Here is a 15,376-nt window from a genome sequence, read left to right as displayed (position 1 = left end):
TCGACCTTGCAAAAGTAGGTTTACTGCTGCGAATCTCAACCACGATATTGAAATCCCCGCAAGAAGAATATGATTTGCTTTGCAAATCGGACCTTCCGTAGCCGCTTGCTTCCTCCTGCCCGTCGGCACCAGGCTTTCCGACACCCGAGGGTGGAGGCCGGGCCTGTCTTGCTGACCACGGCCTCCCCAGCATCTCGCACAGGCCTGGCTCGTAGGGGGGTTCAGTGAGTGCTTGCTGAGTGGAAGGCTGGAAGAACGAAGACGCAGAGGCACCTGCTCACGCACCCTGTCACGAAGCGCGCCGCGCACTCCATCACATGCATCCTGAAGAGGAAGATCCGTGTCAGGGCAGGCTGGCGGCAGTGAGGATGGGCGAGACTAATTCTGGGGGACCGTTCCGGGCTCTGTCCATCAGACCGGTCTCCTACGCCACCTCTCCCTTCCCTCAACGTCTTTCCCTTTTCCCTCGGCCGCTAGGAAGCTCGGAGCCAGCTTGTGTAGCCAGGGGTCGAAATATCTCCCTGAGGCCCGAAGAACTCCCTCCTGTCGTCCCTTCTGTCCCCTCCCTGCCCTGCTTCTGCTGTTTCCGACTCCTCTTCATTGCCTGTCGCATCCCACTGCTGCAGAGATCGGGCAGGTGACAGCAAGAGGGAAAGGAGCCGTAGGGAGGCAGTGCTTGGGGGAAGGGGGCAGAGGCGGGTCCCAAGGCGGGAGGCCCCACCCCTCGGGTCAAGGCCTGGCGCCCGTGATTGCCCACCGGGGCCTCCTGTACCTCCAGGAGCCAGCTCCAGAATCCGGCAAGGACGGGCAGATAAGATCTCGCCAGATAAAGGATCCATTGACCCCGGCCGTGGAAGGAAACAGCGGGCCGTGAGCTTTAACCACCTTCTGGCATCAGACTCACACGGGAATAAAAATACCAGGTGCGGGTGGGTGTGGAGCCTCCAGAGAGACTTCCCAGCCTGGCACCGCCCGGCTGGGGACACCGCTCGGAGGCGGGGAGCGACCGGAAATTCCGAACCTGGCCCCACCCAGCAGGAGAGGCGGCCTTCGACGGCCACCCGGCCGGCCCGGGCCTCGGCTTCCTCGCCCGGAAAATGGAGCCCCAGCGAGCCCCCCGCCCGGGTGGGTGTGGGGCTCAGAGGAGACGGTCTGTGGGACCTGCCTCGTCCGCTGTGGAGGGCTGTGCCCCCGCCGCGGGCCCCGGCTTGCTCTCTCTGAGGACCCTCGGCTCGGGGCAGCCCCCACGGCCGCCGACCGCCCCGTCTTGGACCAGCAGAGGGAGATAAGCGCGTGGGTGCTGCCCCCAGGGGCTCCGGAGCGCAGCAGGTGGCCCGGCTGTCCTCGGGGGGAGACCGTTCTGTTCCCGGCGAGGGACAGTCCTGGCTGCTGCTGGCCTGCTTCCGGCAGGCGGGAGGCCGGGGCAGGGCATCACGGCGCCACGCGGCCCGGTCTCCCGTCGGGCTGCCGTCCTCGGTGGGGTGCGGGTGGCTCCTCGCGCGCTCTGTCCCCACGGCAGCCGCTCTGAAGGGCTCGTTCTGTTAGCCGGGCCTTCCGGGCGCCCATCCCAGATGCGAGAAGGGGCAGCCCAGGCCACGGTCCGAGCCACACTTCTGCCCCGGGCGCGCTGGCTCCCGCGTGAGTCCAGCCCCCGCGGGTCGCGAGGACGCGGCCCCAGAGGCTCCCGTCCTGCAGGTGTGCGTGGGACGGACACCAGAGCTGTAGGAAGAGGCCGCTCTCCTGCCGACTCTACCTGGCCCGGCGCCGGGCACAGGAGCTGAGCAGATTCTGTTCGTCTGTGAAGGAACGACGTCGCCCGGTGCCCCTGGAGGGACCTGCCCTGGAGAGGGGCTCCGGGGGATCCATGAGTCTCTTGGGCATCAGCTGGCACCCCCCACCCCCACCCCGAGGAGACAGATTCCAGCAGGGCCCCTGCTTGCCCAGGACCTCCAGTGTATGCCCGGATCAGCCACGCCTGCCTGGCCTGAGTGGCACCCGGAGATGCTCGGGCCCCTGAGGCTGCCCTCCAGGGGGCAGTGCCGACCTGTGTCCCCTCCCCTTCATTCCCCGGCACAAGCCAGAGGGGCTGGGGACTCAGAGGGTGACGGTTCCTGTCCACACTGCCAGGCTTAGGGGCGGCTCTGAGAGCCAGGGGTTTCCTTCCCGCCGGACCTCTGGGCCGCACCGTCTGGTGGGTCCTGCTAAGTTTCGGAAGTCCCAGCCCCTGGGCGACAGGTGGACATTGGAATACCAGGAGCTGGGCCTGGCGGGGACGTTGAGGCAGGCGCCCGGCAGCATGGGCGCCTGCGGACCCCCGGGCACCTGCACGGGTGGGGGCGGGGTGGGCATGATGGGGGGGGGGGGTGCCAGGAAGGGCCCAGGAATGGGGCTCAGAGACCTGGGTTCAAGGCCAGCCTCTGCCAAGTGCCGTCCAGATCCAGAACCTCTCTGAGCCGCAGTTTCCTCATCTATACAATGGGGCCAGAGCATCCGTTCTGTCGGCCTCCTGGCAGGAAACAGGTTGGGGCGGGCCGGGGCGGGGGGTGTCTCAGAGGCCCTGTGGAGATCTTAGGTCAGTTAGAAGTGTCCCTTTCTGGCCAGTGCAGCGGGATCTGGTCCTCCCCTCAAAGGCTCACTTGGAAAGGTGTGACCTGGGGCCTCAGCGGTGGGGGAAGCGGGGCCCGGCTGGGAGCCAGTGCTCGGGGCCCGTGAAGCTCTGTTAGGCCAAGTGCAGCTCCTCGGGCCCACTGGCTGGAGGGGCCGCCCGGCAAGGCCGAGCACGACCTTTCTCAGCCACCTGGTGGTTACCATCACTAACCAAAGCCGTGTTGTCCTGAGGGAGGCGGTCAGCTCCCCCCCGCCCCCCAGGGCCGATTTCAAAGTGCGAGTCAACCCAGGGGCTGCTGCCGATGCCGGGTCCTGCCTGCACCGGCCACGCATGGGAGTGAGTTCCCCGTCCGTGGGACATCCGACCTCGTTCACAGACTCTCCCCGGGCTCCACGGTGCAGAGCAGGAGGTGAGTCTCGGAGCAGTGAGTTGGCCGAGCTGAGAGCCCGCAGCCCGTCGGGGTTGGGGGAGGCCAGTCCCTGAGTGGTGGCAGGGCCCCTCGGCCTTGTGGTGCCCTGGGCCGGGCCGCCGGGCACAGCCAGGGTGCCTGCTGCATTGGTACCCCACTCTGAAGAGGAGTCCTCGCCAGTGACGGGACAGCGGGGACCCCCTGGGGGCAGGAGCAGGAAGGGGGAGGACAAGGAGGAGGCGGGAGGCCCCAACATCGGGGGACAGCCTGCACGGAATGCTGCACCCCTAGGGGGATGCCCCTGGGGACAGAGGGGAGGCTCGGGGTCCCGCTCCCGCCAGAGGCCCTAAGGGAGGCTCCTTCCCACCTCCTCCAACTTTCAGGGGCCCCAGGCGTCCCTGGGCTGGTGGCCGCGTGGCTGCAGCCTCTGCCTCCGTGGCCACGTGGCCCCTGCTCTCTGTGTGCTCTCCTCTTCTGTAAGGACGCTTGCCATGGGATTCAGGGCCCGGCCTCACCCGGGATGATCTACAAAGACCCTTATGGGAAATAAAGTCTCGCTCTGAGGTTCTGGGGGTTAAGACACGACGTCTGCTCGGGCGGGTGGGCCTACACCTCCTTCTGCGAGATCCAAGAGAAAATAACACCACCCGATAAAACCAGTTCCGGTAAAACCCCTGTGTCTGCACGTGTCTTCTCCGCACTCTCCCTTCTCGTCCTTCTGTGTCATTTGGGCTCTTCCCTTGCAAGACGGGCCTGTCGATGACCCCACCTGTGCCACAGGCGCAGGTCCCAGAGGGGGGGGGGACAGAGATGACACGGGGAGGGGTCCCGGAGGCGCGCCCAGCACGGTCCCCTGCACGTGGTAAGTGACCCGTAATGTCGTGAAAGAAACCGATGCCCCCAGGAGGTCGTTGTCTGGTGCAAGGGGGCAGAGGGGCCAGGACCCGGGGCCTGACCTCGGAGTCCTTGGCTGTGTCTGAGCTGGAGGCCAGCCCCTGCCCACCCCATACGCCCCCACCGCACGAAGGAGCCCCCGGGAGCGCTGCTGCAACCACACGTTAGCCTCTTTCCCGTCTCCAAAGGGTCCAGCCTGGGCCCCGGTCAGATCTGCCCGCTGCCTGCTTTCGTGCGGCCCATGAGCCAAGAATGGCTGTTCCATTTCATTATTATTTTTTAAGATTTTATTTTTGGGGCGCCTGGGTGGCGCAGTCGGTTAAGCGTCCGACTTCAGCCAGGTCACGATCTCGCAGTCCGTGAGTTCGAGCCCCGCGTCGGGCATCTGGGCTGATGGCTCAGAGCCTGGAGCCTGTTTCCGATTCTGTGTCTCCCTCTCTCTCTGCCCCTCCCCCGTTCATGCTCTGTCTCTCTCTGTCCCCAAAATAAATAAACGTTGAAAAAAAAAATTAAAAAAAAAAAAAAAAAAAAAGATTTTATTTTTAAGCAATCTCCACGGCCGACGTGGGGCTCGAACCCCCAACCGCGAGATCAGGAGTCGCGTGCCCCGCCGACACAGCCAGCCAGGCGTCCCTCTCTTCCGGTCTTCAACGGGTGAAAAAACTCACAAGAATACAAATACACGTGAGCACGATACGGGTTTCAAAGTCGGCGTCCATCCGCGGGCGTTCTTGGCACACAGCTGTCCGTTCATCGACGTTGCTGGGGCTGCTTTTCCTTCCACGAGGCGGGAAATTGAGGGCCGATGCGACTAAGACAAAAATCTACCCTCTCTGGCCCCTCGCAGAAAGTTTGCTGAGCCCTGAGCTGCGCCCTCCCCCTCGTGCGGGGCGGGCAGGGACGGGCCTCCCGAGAGGGTAGACGGCGAGTCCCCCCGGATGGTGACAGGGCACGCCTCTGCGTCACCAGGAAACGCGTGCCGAGGACCACCTGTGAGGCGCTGCACGGGTCACGGCGCACAGCCAGGCTGGCCTTGTGAGCAGGGGCACCGGCTCTGGACTCGAGTTCCAGCTCCGGGCACGTTGTGCCTCGGTTTCCCCATCCTGAAGGCGGGAATACTCGCACCTCGTGGGAGAAAGGATCCTGTGAGTCACAGGGCACAGGACGTGGTCCCCAGAAGGAGTCACCGGGTTTGTCTCAGCCACCCCCTCCGCCCTCTGCCTCTTCGGCCACGCCGCTCCCCACACGCCCCCTCCCGCACGCATGGTGCCACAATTCCCCTCTGGTGTCCCTGCTTCTGCCCTGCCCGTCAGCGCACCGCCCCCCCGCCCCCCTCCAGTGGCGAGCGGGTAGATAACACAGTTATTTGCTCTGATCCGCACCCGCTTTCCGCGGTCTCATTCCCCGCAGCCTACCGCGGTCCGGAGACGAGCCTGTGTGAAATCAGCCCGCCGCTCCGTCAGGACGCCTACGTCAGTCCCCTCCCTGCATCTCGTGACGTGGGCACTCTACCGTCTCACGCCATCACGACGAGAAGGGTGAGGACGGGATGTCCCGAGAGAGAGAGAAAACACACTCACACAACCTTTATCAGCATAAATTGTTATAACTGTTGTATTTTATCATCGTGGTTGTTCATCTCCTGCTGGGTCTAGTTTATGAATTAAATTTTAGCATAGGCAGCAATGCGTAGAAAAAACATAGTCCATACAGGGTTCAGTGCTATCCAGGGTCAGGCATCCGTGGGGGTCCTCGAATGCATCCGCCGTACGTGAGGGGGACCGGTATACATCATTCTCTCCTGGGCTGAAAACGCTCCAGGCCCCATCCCACCCAGAGTCAAAGCCAAGCCCATACCCTGGTCCCTAACCCCCCTGATTACCTCTCTTAACTTTCTCCCTGACCCCTTACCTCCAGTTACCCCTCCGGCTGTTCTCTGCACACACCAGGCTTCTGCCCCAGGGCCTTGGCACATGCCACGGCCTGTCTGGGCCTTTCTTCTCAGGATCTCCATGTCTCACTTCCCCATCTCCTTTGGGTCTTAACTCGAGGACACCTGCCTGGTGAGGCCCCAGACCCAGTGCTTTCCCCACCCTGGTGGGCAGAACAGTGGAGAGCAGGCTCTGTGGGAGCCAAGTGTTCCAGGAGGGGCGGGACATTGAGAGGGGGGCGAGAAAGGGCGTGGGGGACCGGGACCGCCCAGGGCCTCCCTCCAGAGGCTCCTCTTCCCGTCACTTCTTCTGGCCTTGTCACCAGGGGCTGATGACCCCGGCTCGTCCCTGCCCCTCGCCTGGCCCCCCACCTGCCCCGCAGGGGTCTCATGGGTTCACGCGGCTGCCGAGCCAGGGCTGGCTGGGGCCCAGCGCTTTATAGGGGAGGAGTCCTGGTCGCCTCCTGCCGCCAGTCACCTTTGGAGGTCGCTCCTGCTTGCTCAGGGGAAGCATGCCGGCCTCATAAAAGCATAAACCAGTGACTGGCAGTGAGAGGCGGCTGGAGATAAGGCAGGACCTTTACAACCAGATAAGCTGACAACAGCATCCGGCCCCTTAAATCTGGTCCAGCACCAGGCCCGGGGGCCGTGGATGCCCGGCCGGGCTCGCACGAGATAAGAGAGGGCAGAGCGGTGGGCTTCCTGGGCCCGCCAGAGGGGGCCGGCGGGGCCGGCTGCAGGCCTCCGGATGGGGGCGCTGGGCTGGGGAAGGGGCCACCTGAAAACCGGCCACATTAATGGTAGGTGGGGCGGCTCAGAGCCCAGTGGGCTCGGTGTTTGGGGTTGTGTTTTAATTTTTGTTTTCTCCGGTGGCCAGAAAGGGGCCGTAAAGGCATCTGGGTCCTGCAACTCGAACAACGTGGGACCCCGGGCTCTGTTGTCCCGGGTGCCTGGTCTCCGCTGGCCTCACTCCGGGGTGGACGCCCCCTTCCCTTTCACCCCCTGTGAAACCCCAGCAGCTCAGGCTGGCGTCTCTGACCCCCGAGTCCTTAGGCAGGGGAGCGTGTGTCCCCAGAGTTTCTGCAAAAGCCCTGGAACAGAGGACCTCCCTCCCACCGCTGACCTCAAGAGCAGACCTGCAGCAGGACCGGGGGGGGGGGGCAGCCCACGGGGTCAAGGAGGGGGTTGGTGGCCTCGGGGTGGGGTCGCAGAACTCTGGTTAGAGCCGGAGGGGGACACCCCACAAATAAGAGGTTGTGGGCGAACCTGGCACTGCCCTTCTCCCCGTCGGCCTGGATTCATCGCCCACAGCCGTGGCCTACAGCCTGGGGCGGTTCTCACACTCTGTGCCTGGAACCCCCAGGGTTACACAGCGGGTCGGCAGACTTCTGAGTCCCAACCTTCAGAGGTTTGGATTAAGCAGAGGTGGGGTGAAGTCTCTGAGCTAACAGACCGGGGGGATGCCCACGAACCACCTGTGGGGTTCCCCGGCCCCCTCCAGGCATTTCTTTCTCTTTGTCCTTTTCTTCCAAGAGGAGGTGGACCAGGTAAGGGGCAGTGAGGTCCTCAGGGAGGCGGAGTCCCGCCCACCTGGCCCTGCTGTGACACAGACCTCAGACCCTGCACATCCCAACCCTCCCCCATTGGCTCCACTAAGGGGAGGAGCACCCTCCTTGGATTCTGGGACTTTGCCCGTGTGGTTCTCTCAGGCTCCCCTGGAGGCCAGATAGAGGCCAAGGGAACAGAGTTGCTGGAGGCCAGGGGGAGGCTGGGGGGAGGCTGGTGGAGGCCGGGGGAGGCCGGGGGGACACCAGGCAGAGGCCGGGGGGCGGCCAGTGGAGGCCAGGGGTGGCCAGGGGGAGCATCGCTGGAGGCTGGGGGGAGGCTGGGGAGAGGCTGGGGGGAGGCCGGGGGGAGGCCGGTGGAGGCTGGGGGGAAGGTCGAGAGGAGCATCGCTGGAGGCTGAGGTTCCACGGCTGCCCCTGCAGTCCCCCTGCTAGAATCGTGGTGTCTGGACCCCAGGAAAGTGAGCGGGGGCCCCCGTGGAGCTCCTGGGGGAAGCCGGAAGTCTTACCAGCAGCCCATCCAGCCTCCTCCCCTTGGCCCGTGGCCCAGCTGCTGTCTTCAGAAGCGTGTTTAGTTGTCCTCCGATAACAGTGAGCCATTTCTGTGTAGTTGGAAGAAAATAACCAAATACTTCCCTTCGTCCTCCCTTTCGCCCACCCCCAGCCCAGAGGCCCATTTTTCCGGGGTTGCGTCCGCGGCTTCTTACACACCATGAGACGCGCTCGAGGCACCCCGGGCGTGCGTGCCCACAAACGCGCATCTGTGTGCGTCCGTCCGGGTCCCGTTGGCCCCAGCGCCCTGCGGCCGCCTGGGCTCGTCGGCTGATGGGGGCAGCTCTGCGTCCGCTCAGGTGGATATCTCTGGTTCCCTTGGAAGGTCGCACAGCCATCCGTTCCAGAAATGACCGCAACTCACCGCCGTTGCCCCTGTTGTTTCTCTGTCGAAGATCCGGCAGCAACACCCCGGAGCCTCCGCCTCGGGCGGTGGGGAAAGCCGTTTGGCGGGGGCAGGGGGATTCCTAGACCCAGCAGCACGGACCCCCAGGCGGTGCCCCCTTCCAGCTGGCAGAGGGCCCTGTTACCATCCAGAAGCTCACGGCGAGCGCGGGAGGCCGGCCTCCCCGTCCCACGTGGGGACGCACACCGGGGCCTGCAGCTCGGGGACGGCGCGGGGGGCCGGGATGCCTTATGAAAAGTGGAAACTAGCCCCCGCCCCCCAGGGTGTTGAAGGCAATAGAAGTTTGAAGGGGAGGAAGAGGCCATGGATGGGGTCTCGGGGGAGGGAAGGGCCACAGCCTGACTTGCTAGGTAGCTTTGTCTTCGTTCTTGTTCTCAAGGACGGCAAACGTGCACTCTTGTCATGATTTATAGAAAGTACATACCTGTTTAAAAAGACCGGAAGGGGTTCCCTGGGGGCCTCAGTCGGTGGAGCGTCCGACTTCAGCTCGGGTCATGATCTCGCGGTCTGTGGGTTCGAGCCCCGCGTCGGGCTCTGTGCGAACAGCTCAGAGCCTGGAGCTGCTGCAGATTCTGTGTCTCCTCCTCTCTCTGCCCCTCCCCTGTTCGTGCTCTGTCTCTCTTTGTCTCTCAAAAAAAAAATAAATAAATAAACGTTAAAAAAAAATTTTAGGCAATAAAAAGCCTGGAAATAAAGAGGCTGACAGGTTCAAGGCTTGACTTCTTCTCACTTGGCTCTTTTCTGAAACAGTCCCATTTAAAAATATACCTTAAAAGCTCCCCACCCCCTTCCCCTGACACTGGAGGTAACCCCCGGGCATGTGTGGGGGGGCCCCCCCCAGGTCTGGGTAACCTGGGGACAGGACCGGCAGGTAACATATTAACCAGGCTGTCCCGAGTGGGAAGCAGGCCCAGGGAGGGAGTTTCCTTCTAGTTTAGCGCAGGAATGTGACTCAGCAGGGGCCTCCGGGCACCCCGGCAGTGGCCAGGGACGCGCCCTGAAGGCCACTGACCCCTCCAGCCACCCAGGAGCTTGCGGCACCCTCACAGCCGTTATCAGGAGCCGGCCCCGACTCCGATCTGGCTCCCCACGGCCACCCCGGTGCTCTGCGGGTGTCACCTCTGGCCAGGGGATGGCAGGTGCAGCGGTGGCCGGGACCCAGGCAGGACGGCAGAGGGCGGCTGGTGTTCGGACCAGGGCAGAGAGCCGCATGAGTAATATTAAGCTCTCTATTTGCCACGTGAAAAACAGAAAGTTCATTTTAATAATGTATTCTGTTTAATCCACTAGATCCAACGTTATCCTGTCAACACCGAGGACGGTATCGGTGAGATACTTGACGTCCCTAGTGCCTTCACGAATAAGTCCTCCGGGCCCGGCGAGCGTCCCACACCCACGGCACGTCTCGGTGCGGAGCCGCCACGGTTCACACGCCCCACGGGGGCGCAGGTGGGCACGTGGCTGCTGTCGTGGACGGCACGGCCCAGGCTGGCCCGGCTCGAGGGGGTCCCCGTTCAGAAAAGGGCGGTGGAAACTGGCGACAGCAAGGGGAAGGACCTGGGCCCCTTTTCCAGCTCTCTCCTTGGTGAGAAGGCAGATGCAAGTCTGATTTATCAGGTTGCCACCGGACCTGTGGGAGAGCCATCGGGCGAAGCACCGCAGGGACAGACTTCCAGGCCCCATGCCCGTGACACGTGGCCGGGGCGGGGATAGAGTTCTGAGTTCGTTTTGTCACACCCCACCCGTGCTTACAGGGGTATACAAACCACTGTTGCTGGAGGAAACCGAGTGAAGGGCGCATGGGGAACTCTCTGTCCTGTCTCGGAAAGTTCTTCGTGACTCTAAAATTTGTCCAAAACAAGTAAGTTTGTAAAAAATTAAAAAAAAAAAAAAGCTCTCTCTTAAACGTGAAGGACTGAGTGATGTCTACGACAGACCCTCGTTCATACCAGTGAAAAAGATACGTGCAACCTTCTCCTTTGGGCTAAAAACCCAGACAAAAGATAGGAGACCATGGTGTTCAAGAGGCTGGACGTCAGGCAGCACCGACAGTAAATCCCTAGGAGGCAGCGAGTCTGGCGATTTCCTCAGCTTGCAGCCTTCATGATGCGGGGCGGGGCTCCCTTGAAGTCAGAGGAGCCCCAAGTTCAAGGAGACCCAGGCACAGGAGAGTCCGGGGGCCTGCAGGGGGCCTCCTTTGAATAGTCAGCCAAGAACCGACCCCCTTGCACGGGAAGAAATTTTCCCCCGGGCTGAGGAAAGAACCGCCCAAAAGAACACAGGACACGTAATGCCCGTTTTCCCCAGACGGACTGACTGAAGTCCTCATATTTTATAAGGTTTGGGGTTGAGTGAGCAGAAGGGTCTTGCAAATTAGCCCTAGAGGTTAAACACTGCTCTGGTCCCATCTAAGAATTTTAAAAGCAAGACCCCAAATGATCAAACCTAACTATAAACATGGAACTTAACTATACCCTGGGGCAAAACTCAAGGATATCTGTGGGCATAAAAAGTATCTGGTGCCAACCGACGTGAGATTCAGGGTCTGGTCCCCAACCGCACACGCCAGCCGGGGAGAGAAGGCCGATGAGCGGATGGCGACCGCCAGCCTGCCCCCACCCCTGGGACAGCCCAGCCCGCTCCCTACCCTGTCTCCTCGTCCCAGGAGGCTGACTGGTGACCAGCCGCCCGGCCTGTGGGTTCCAGGTGGGTCCAGCCGCCCGGCCTGTGGGTTCCAGGTGGGTCCAGCTGGTAGGAGGAGCCAGGAGCAGGTCGGAGCATGAAAGGAGAGAGGGGCTCGCTGGGGTCGCGGACGTCCCCCCTCTACCCAAGGCCACGGCTCCTGTCAACACCCCTCCCCCCGAGCGCCCCACCTCCGGGTTCTGTAACTGCCCCCTCCTGGCCTCGGGACAGTAACCAGATTCTTCACCATCGTTTATCTTCTGTGTCCCCTTGGGGTGGGTGGCCTGCTTCCACAAGGACCCTGATTGACATCCAAGTCCCTAGAACTAAGAGTGACAATGACACGACACCCCTTGTAGGGCACTTATCATGGGCCGGGGACACTTTATTTAATGCTCTGAACAGGTGTGTGGAGTAGGTGTTCTCATCGGCCCCATTTTACAAATGTGGAAACTGAGGCATGGGGGAGCAGATTAGCAGCGTCGGTTTTCAAGCCAAGGACTCCAGGACTGGGAAGGAGTCGGGGGATCTACTCTGAAAGGCGGGTGTGGGATCACACCCAGTCTCGCGTGAGACGTCAGGCCGTCACGTTTAGGGTCCACAGGCCCCAGGGCCCATCACGTCCCCCTGTGGGCCCTTAGATGGACACCTTCACCTGTGGGTCTGGCCAGGCTCTGCTCAGCTCACACACCCCGGGGGGCCCCGTGCCATTTGCCAGATGCGGCAGGATTGTCGCCGGAGGAAGCTTGACCTCGGTGGCCTGAGCTTGCCCGAAAGTTACCCCGGAGTTCAAGTGACCTGCGTGTTACTCTCCATTTCCTTTCTGCTCGAGCGGAGGATTAAAAAGGAAAGTCGGTGATCCCAGGGGTAACAGCGCAAGCTAAAAATACTCCCAATAAATAAACAAACAGGGTCAGTGATCGGCGCCCCATGAGGCAGCATTTCCAGATGCACAAAGACCATCGTTTATGGCTGTGGATTCGGGTCAATCGTCCAAAGGATGCCGTGCCCAAGATAAAGGCAGGCAGAGTCCTGCCGGGGAAGGACGCCATGACCCGTGTCAAGTCGTTAACCGCCTCTGGCTTCACCTTGACGGTGACCCGTGAGCCTTCCTGGGAAGGGCGCCGTGGGCCGCAATCCAGGCGGGGACCAGGCCGGAGTCGGGCACGGGGCCAAGTTGGAACCGGCTGGCTTGCGGCCCAGTAATGAGGACACACTCTGGCTGGGGTGGTTCATTGTCCAGAGGCACAGTTGTGGAGCGTTTATTATGCGATTACTCTCGTGTTATCAGCCTGAACTCTCGAGGGCAGAGCTGCGATCAGTGCAAGGGGCCGATGCTATTTACCAGGGAGGGCCCGCCCCGCGCCCCTGCCCCCAGCCAGGCTCAGGCCTTTGGGTGTGGAGTCTGGAGGAGGAAGCGGGGGGTGGGGGGCAGCTCTTCTGGTCTTTGATTCCGGGATTTTAACCAAGAATAAATGCATCGGTTATTTCAGCAGATGGGTCTTACAAACTTGGGAAGACCCTCGAACCTTTCTGAGCCTCAGTTTGCATAAAACAGGGGCAATAACAGAGCCTGCGTTCTAGAACGATCGAGAAGATTCCAGAAGATTCTGTAGCACCGAGGGCCTCGCACGGAGCCCGGCACAGAGAAGGTGCTTGACGATCGAGACCTGTGTCTGTTACTGGTGTGGGACTACCGTTTGGCCGACTTCTTCTTCGTCTCGAGGGCTCTGAACACGGGTGCTGAAGCTGGTCGACCTGAGCATACCCCGGATACCCAGGTAACGGCATCTGTTGTGGGTCCGGCTCATACCGGTGGGAGTTCTATTTGGAGAGGACTGACGGCCACCTTCCAGGTCACCAGAGAAGCCAGATGGTCCTCCGTGGACACAGGTTGCATGTGCTCCGGGACAGGTGCGTTCCCTGGGAATGCCGTTTTGTCTCTCCACTTAATGGCTTGGGAGCATCGTCCTGGGCTTTATTGCTCAAAGTTGCCCGAAGAGTTCGAAGCCAGCCAGAGAGCCCAAGGGCAGATTCTGGGCGTGGCCTGTGTCTTCTGCACTTTGCAATGTCACTGGCCCCCCGGAGGCTCCAGGGTGGGAAATGGTTTGGAGGCCAGGCTGTTTTACTCCCCAAAGTGGGCGCCTTGACTCCTGAAGAGGGGAGGGGCCCTGGAATTTCTACTGGGAGCCTCCAGGGCACCGTCTGCTGGGGGGCAGGGCCAGGAGGGCTGGTCTTGACTCCGCACTGCCGTTCACGTGGGGGTGGGGGCTGATGCAATACATACAGGGCCCCGGTAACCCCCAGCCCACCCCCCCCCCCCCACCAAGCCTGGGCCTTCCCAAGAGCTCCCGTGGCGAGAACACAGTCTGGGGGTCCCTGGCCCGTCTGCACCAGCATGTCCAGCACTTTAAAAGCTTAGTTTGCACATGACCTCGGAGCTTTGGTTTGAAGGCTCTGCCTCGGCCCTGCATTTACCCAACCGCTGGCCCCTTCGGGGAGCCCCTGATGCAGGGCTCCGAGGCCCACAAAACGGGCCCTGTACATCCTCTGGAAGGGAGAGCCGTCAGCCGCTCTGCTGGGAGGGAGTGGGGGTTCTGGGGCCTGGGGCAGCAGGAGACCGGGCGCTCACCTCCCAGGTGCCCAGGGAGAGAAGCATCTGGCTCTCAGCAGAGATGACTCTCGCACACCAGCCCCCCAGGACCCTCTGGCTTTCCTTCTCTTCTCAGATCCTGGAAGGATGCTTCCCCAAAGCGAAGCCTGACGCAACCCGGACACGACCCGGGCATCTTCAGCCGGGAAACCAGCGCAGGCTCAGCGGACGGAACCTTTTGTCGCAACGACGGGCAATTAGCACGTGTCTCGACCCCTCCTCTCCCTGGACGGCTGTGTCAGATGTCAGATTCCTGCCAGGCTTCGCGTCTCGTCCTAAAACCTCTTTCCGGAGGCACTCGGGGGAAATTAACGTTTGGCTGGAAGAGAAGAGGCCCCCGGGGCCCGAGCACGTGGCGCTCTCCCGGGGAGGGAGACGGACCCGCGTTCATCTCGCCCGCGAGAAATTAATTGCTGTGGAACCAATTACGGAAAACGCGAGCAGCCGGGGCGCCTCCGATGCCTTTGGAGCCGGGGGGCGTGGTCACGGAGCGCCACACGAAACCCAGCCTCCCGCTTCCGTCCTCTCCGAGACCCCCTCCCCGGACGCCGCCGGGAGCCCGACGTTCCGGGTGCGCAGAACCGGGGAGGGTTTGGTGCACACGGCGCAAAGCCCACACGGCCTCTGCTCACACACGTCCGTTGACCGGGCGCCGGGCTGGGCCCTTCGCAGGGGTTTCCGTCATCCCTTCCGACGACTCCCCTTTGTGCATGGGGACACTGAGGCACAGGGAGGGCTGCCCGCGTGCGGAGCGTCAGAACCCGGATCCGGCCCCTCTCGGAGCCAAGTCCGAGCCCCTCTCTGCCAGGCAGGTGGTGTGGACCGGCAGGTGTGGAGGAATACTACGTCCCCTTGTCACCGGCGAGGCTTCTTGGTCGTTGGTTCCCCGAGTGGCTACGAGCTGTCATCCCTGCAGGCTGGGGGGTGGGGGCAGGGCGAACAGAGTCCTGCTCCGGAGCTCAGGCTCTCATGGGGGCAGGGGGAGCCCAGAGGAATGGGGGGTGCTGAAAGGTATGATAGACGTCTCTTCTTCCCAGCCAATGTCTGAACCGGCAGGGGAGGACCCCCGGGAGCTGTAGGCTCAGGCCTCACGTCGGGGGGGGGCAGCCCAGTCTATTCGTGGGAAGCCCCAGGGCAGGAGGGGTGGCTCTAGGTATCTTGAGCGGCAGTATCATGGCCCCATTTCACAGATGAGGCGAGAAGCCCGGGGGGGGGGGCGGGGGGGGGGGAGAACGAGGTTTCCCAAAATCCCCAGAAGAGCTGGGCTCGGGGCCCAGGTGACCTCAGGCCCGGCAGGAGCCCGTGAAGGGCGGTGGGGAGCGGAGGAAACGCTGGTCCGGACCAGAGCAGCCTGGTGCCACCTGCCCGAGGTTGGGGGGGGGGGGCGGGGGATACCGTGGGAGCTCGGCTCTGAGGGAAAACCCTTCCCAAAGGAAAGAGGCCTCTGGCCTCCCACCTGGTCCTGCTGCCACCACAAGATGGTGCTGTTTTGTGGGGCTGCGGTTTGGGTTTTGTCAGTCTGCAACCTAAGAGCAGGGACCCCGGGGACCTTGTCTACCTGGTGATGCTCTGGGGCTTGTGGGGCTGAAGGTAATGGTGTGGTCCTGGGGCAGGGGGCAGGATCGCCTTCCCGTGGGGTATCTCCAAAGCCGTGTGTGTTCGTATGTGTGCTACCCT

At 62.4% G+C, this 15,376-nt stretch overlaps 1 protein-coding gene across 1 annotated transcript; it reads left to right on the top strand.

Annotated features, from left to right (window-relative positions):
* Positions 1 to 11,976: 11,976 nt before the first annotated feature.
* Positions 11,977 to 15,064, top strand: LOC123600564. Its single transcript, XM_045482589.1, has 3 exons — positions 11,977 to 12,141; positions 12,663 to 12,827; positions 13,776 to 15,064. Exons 1-3 carry the CDS (start codon positions 11,977 to 11,979, stop codon positions 14,745 to 14,747), a joined length of 1,302 nt encoding a protein of 433 aa, XP_045338545.1. The 3' UTR covers positions 14,748 to 15,064.
* Positions 15,065 to 15,376: the final 312 nt, after the last annotated feature.

Source organism: Leopardus geoffroyi, chromosome D1, assembly GCF_018350155.1.
Source record: "Leopardus geoffroyi isolate Oge1 chromosome D1, O.geoffroyi_Oge1_pat1.0, whole genome shotgun sequence".
In the NCBI taxonomy this organism is placed as follows: Eukaryota; Metazoa; Chordata; class Mammalia; order Carnivora; family Felidae; genus Leopardus; species Leopardus geoffroyi.
The sequence above is the reverse complement of the archived record's forward strand: the minus strand, read 5'-3'. Positions and strand labels throughout refer to the sequence as shown.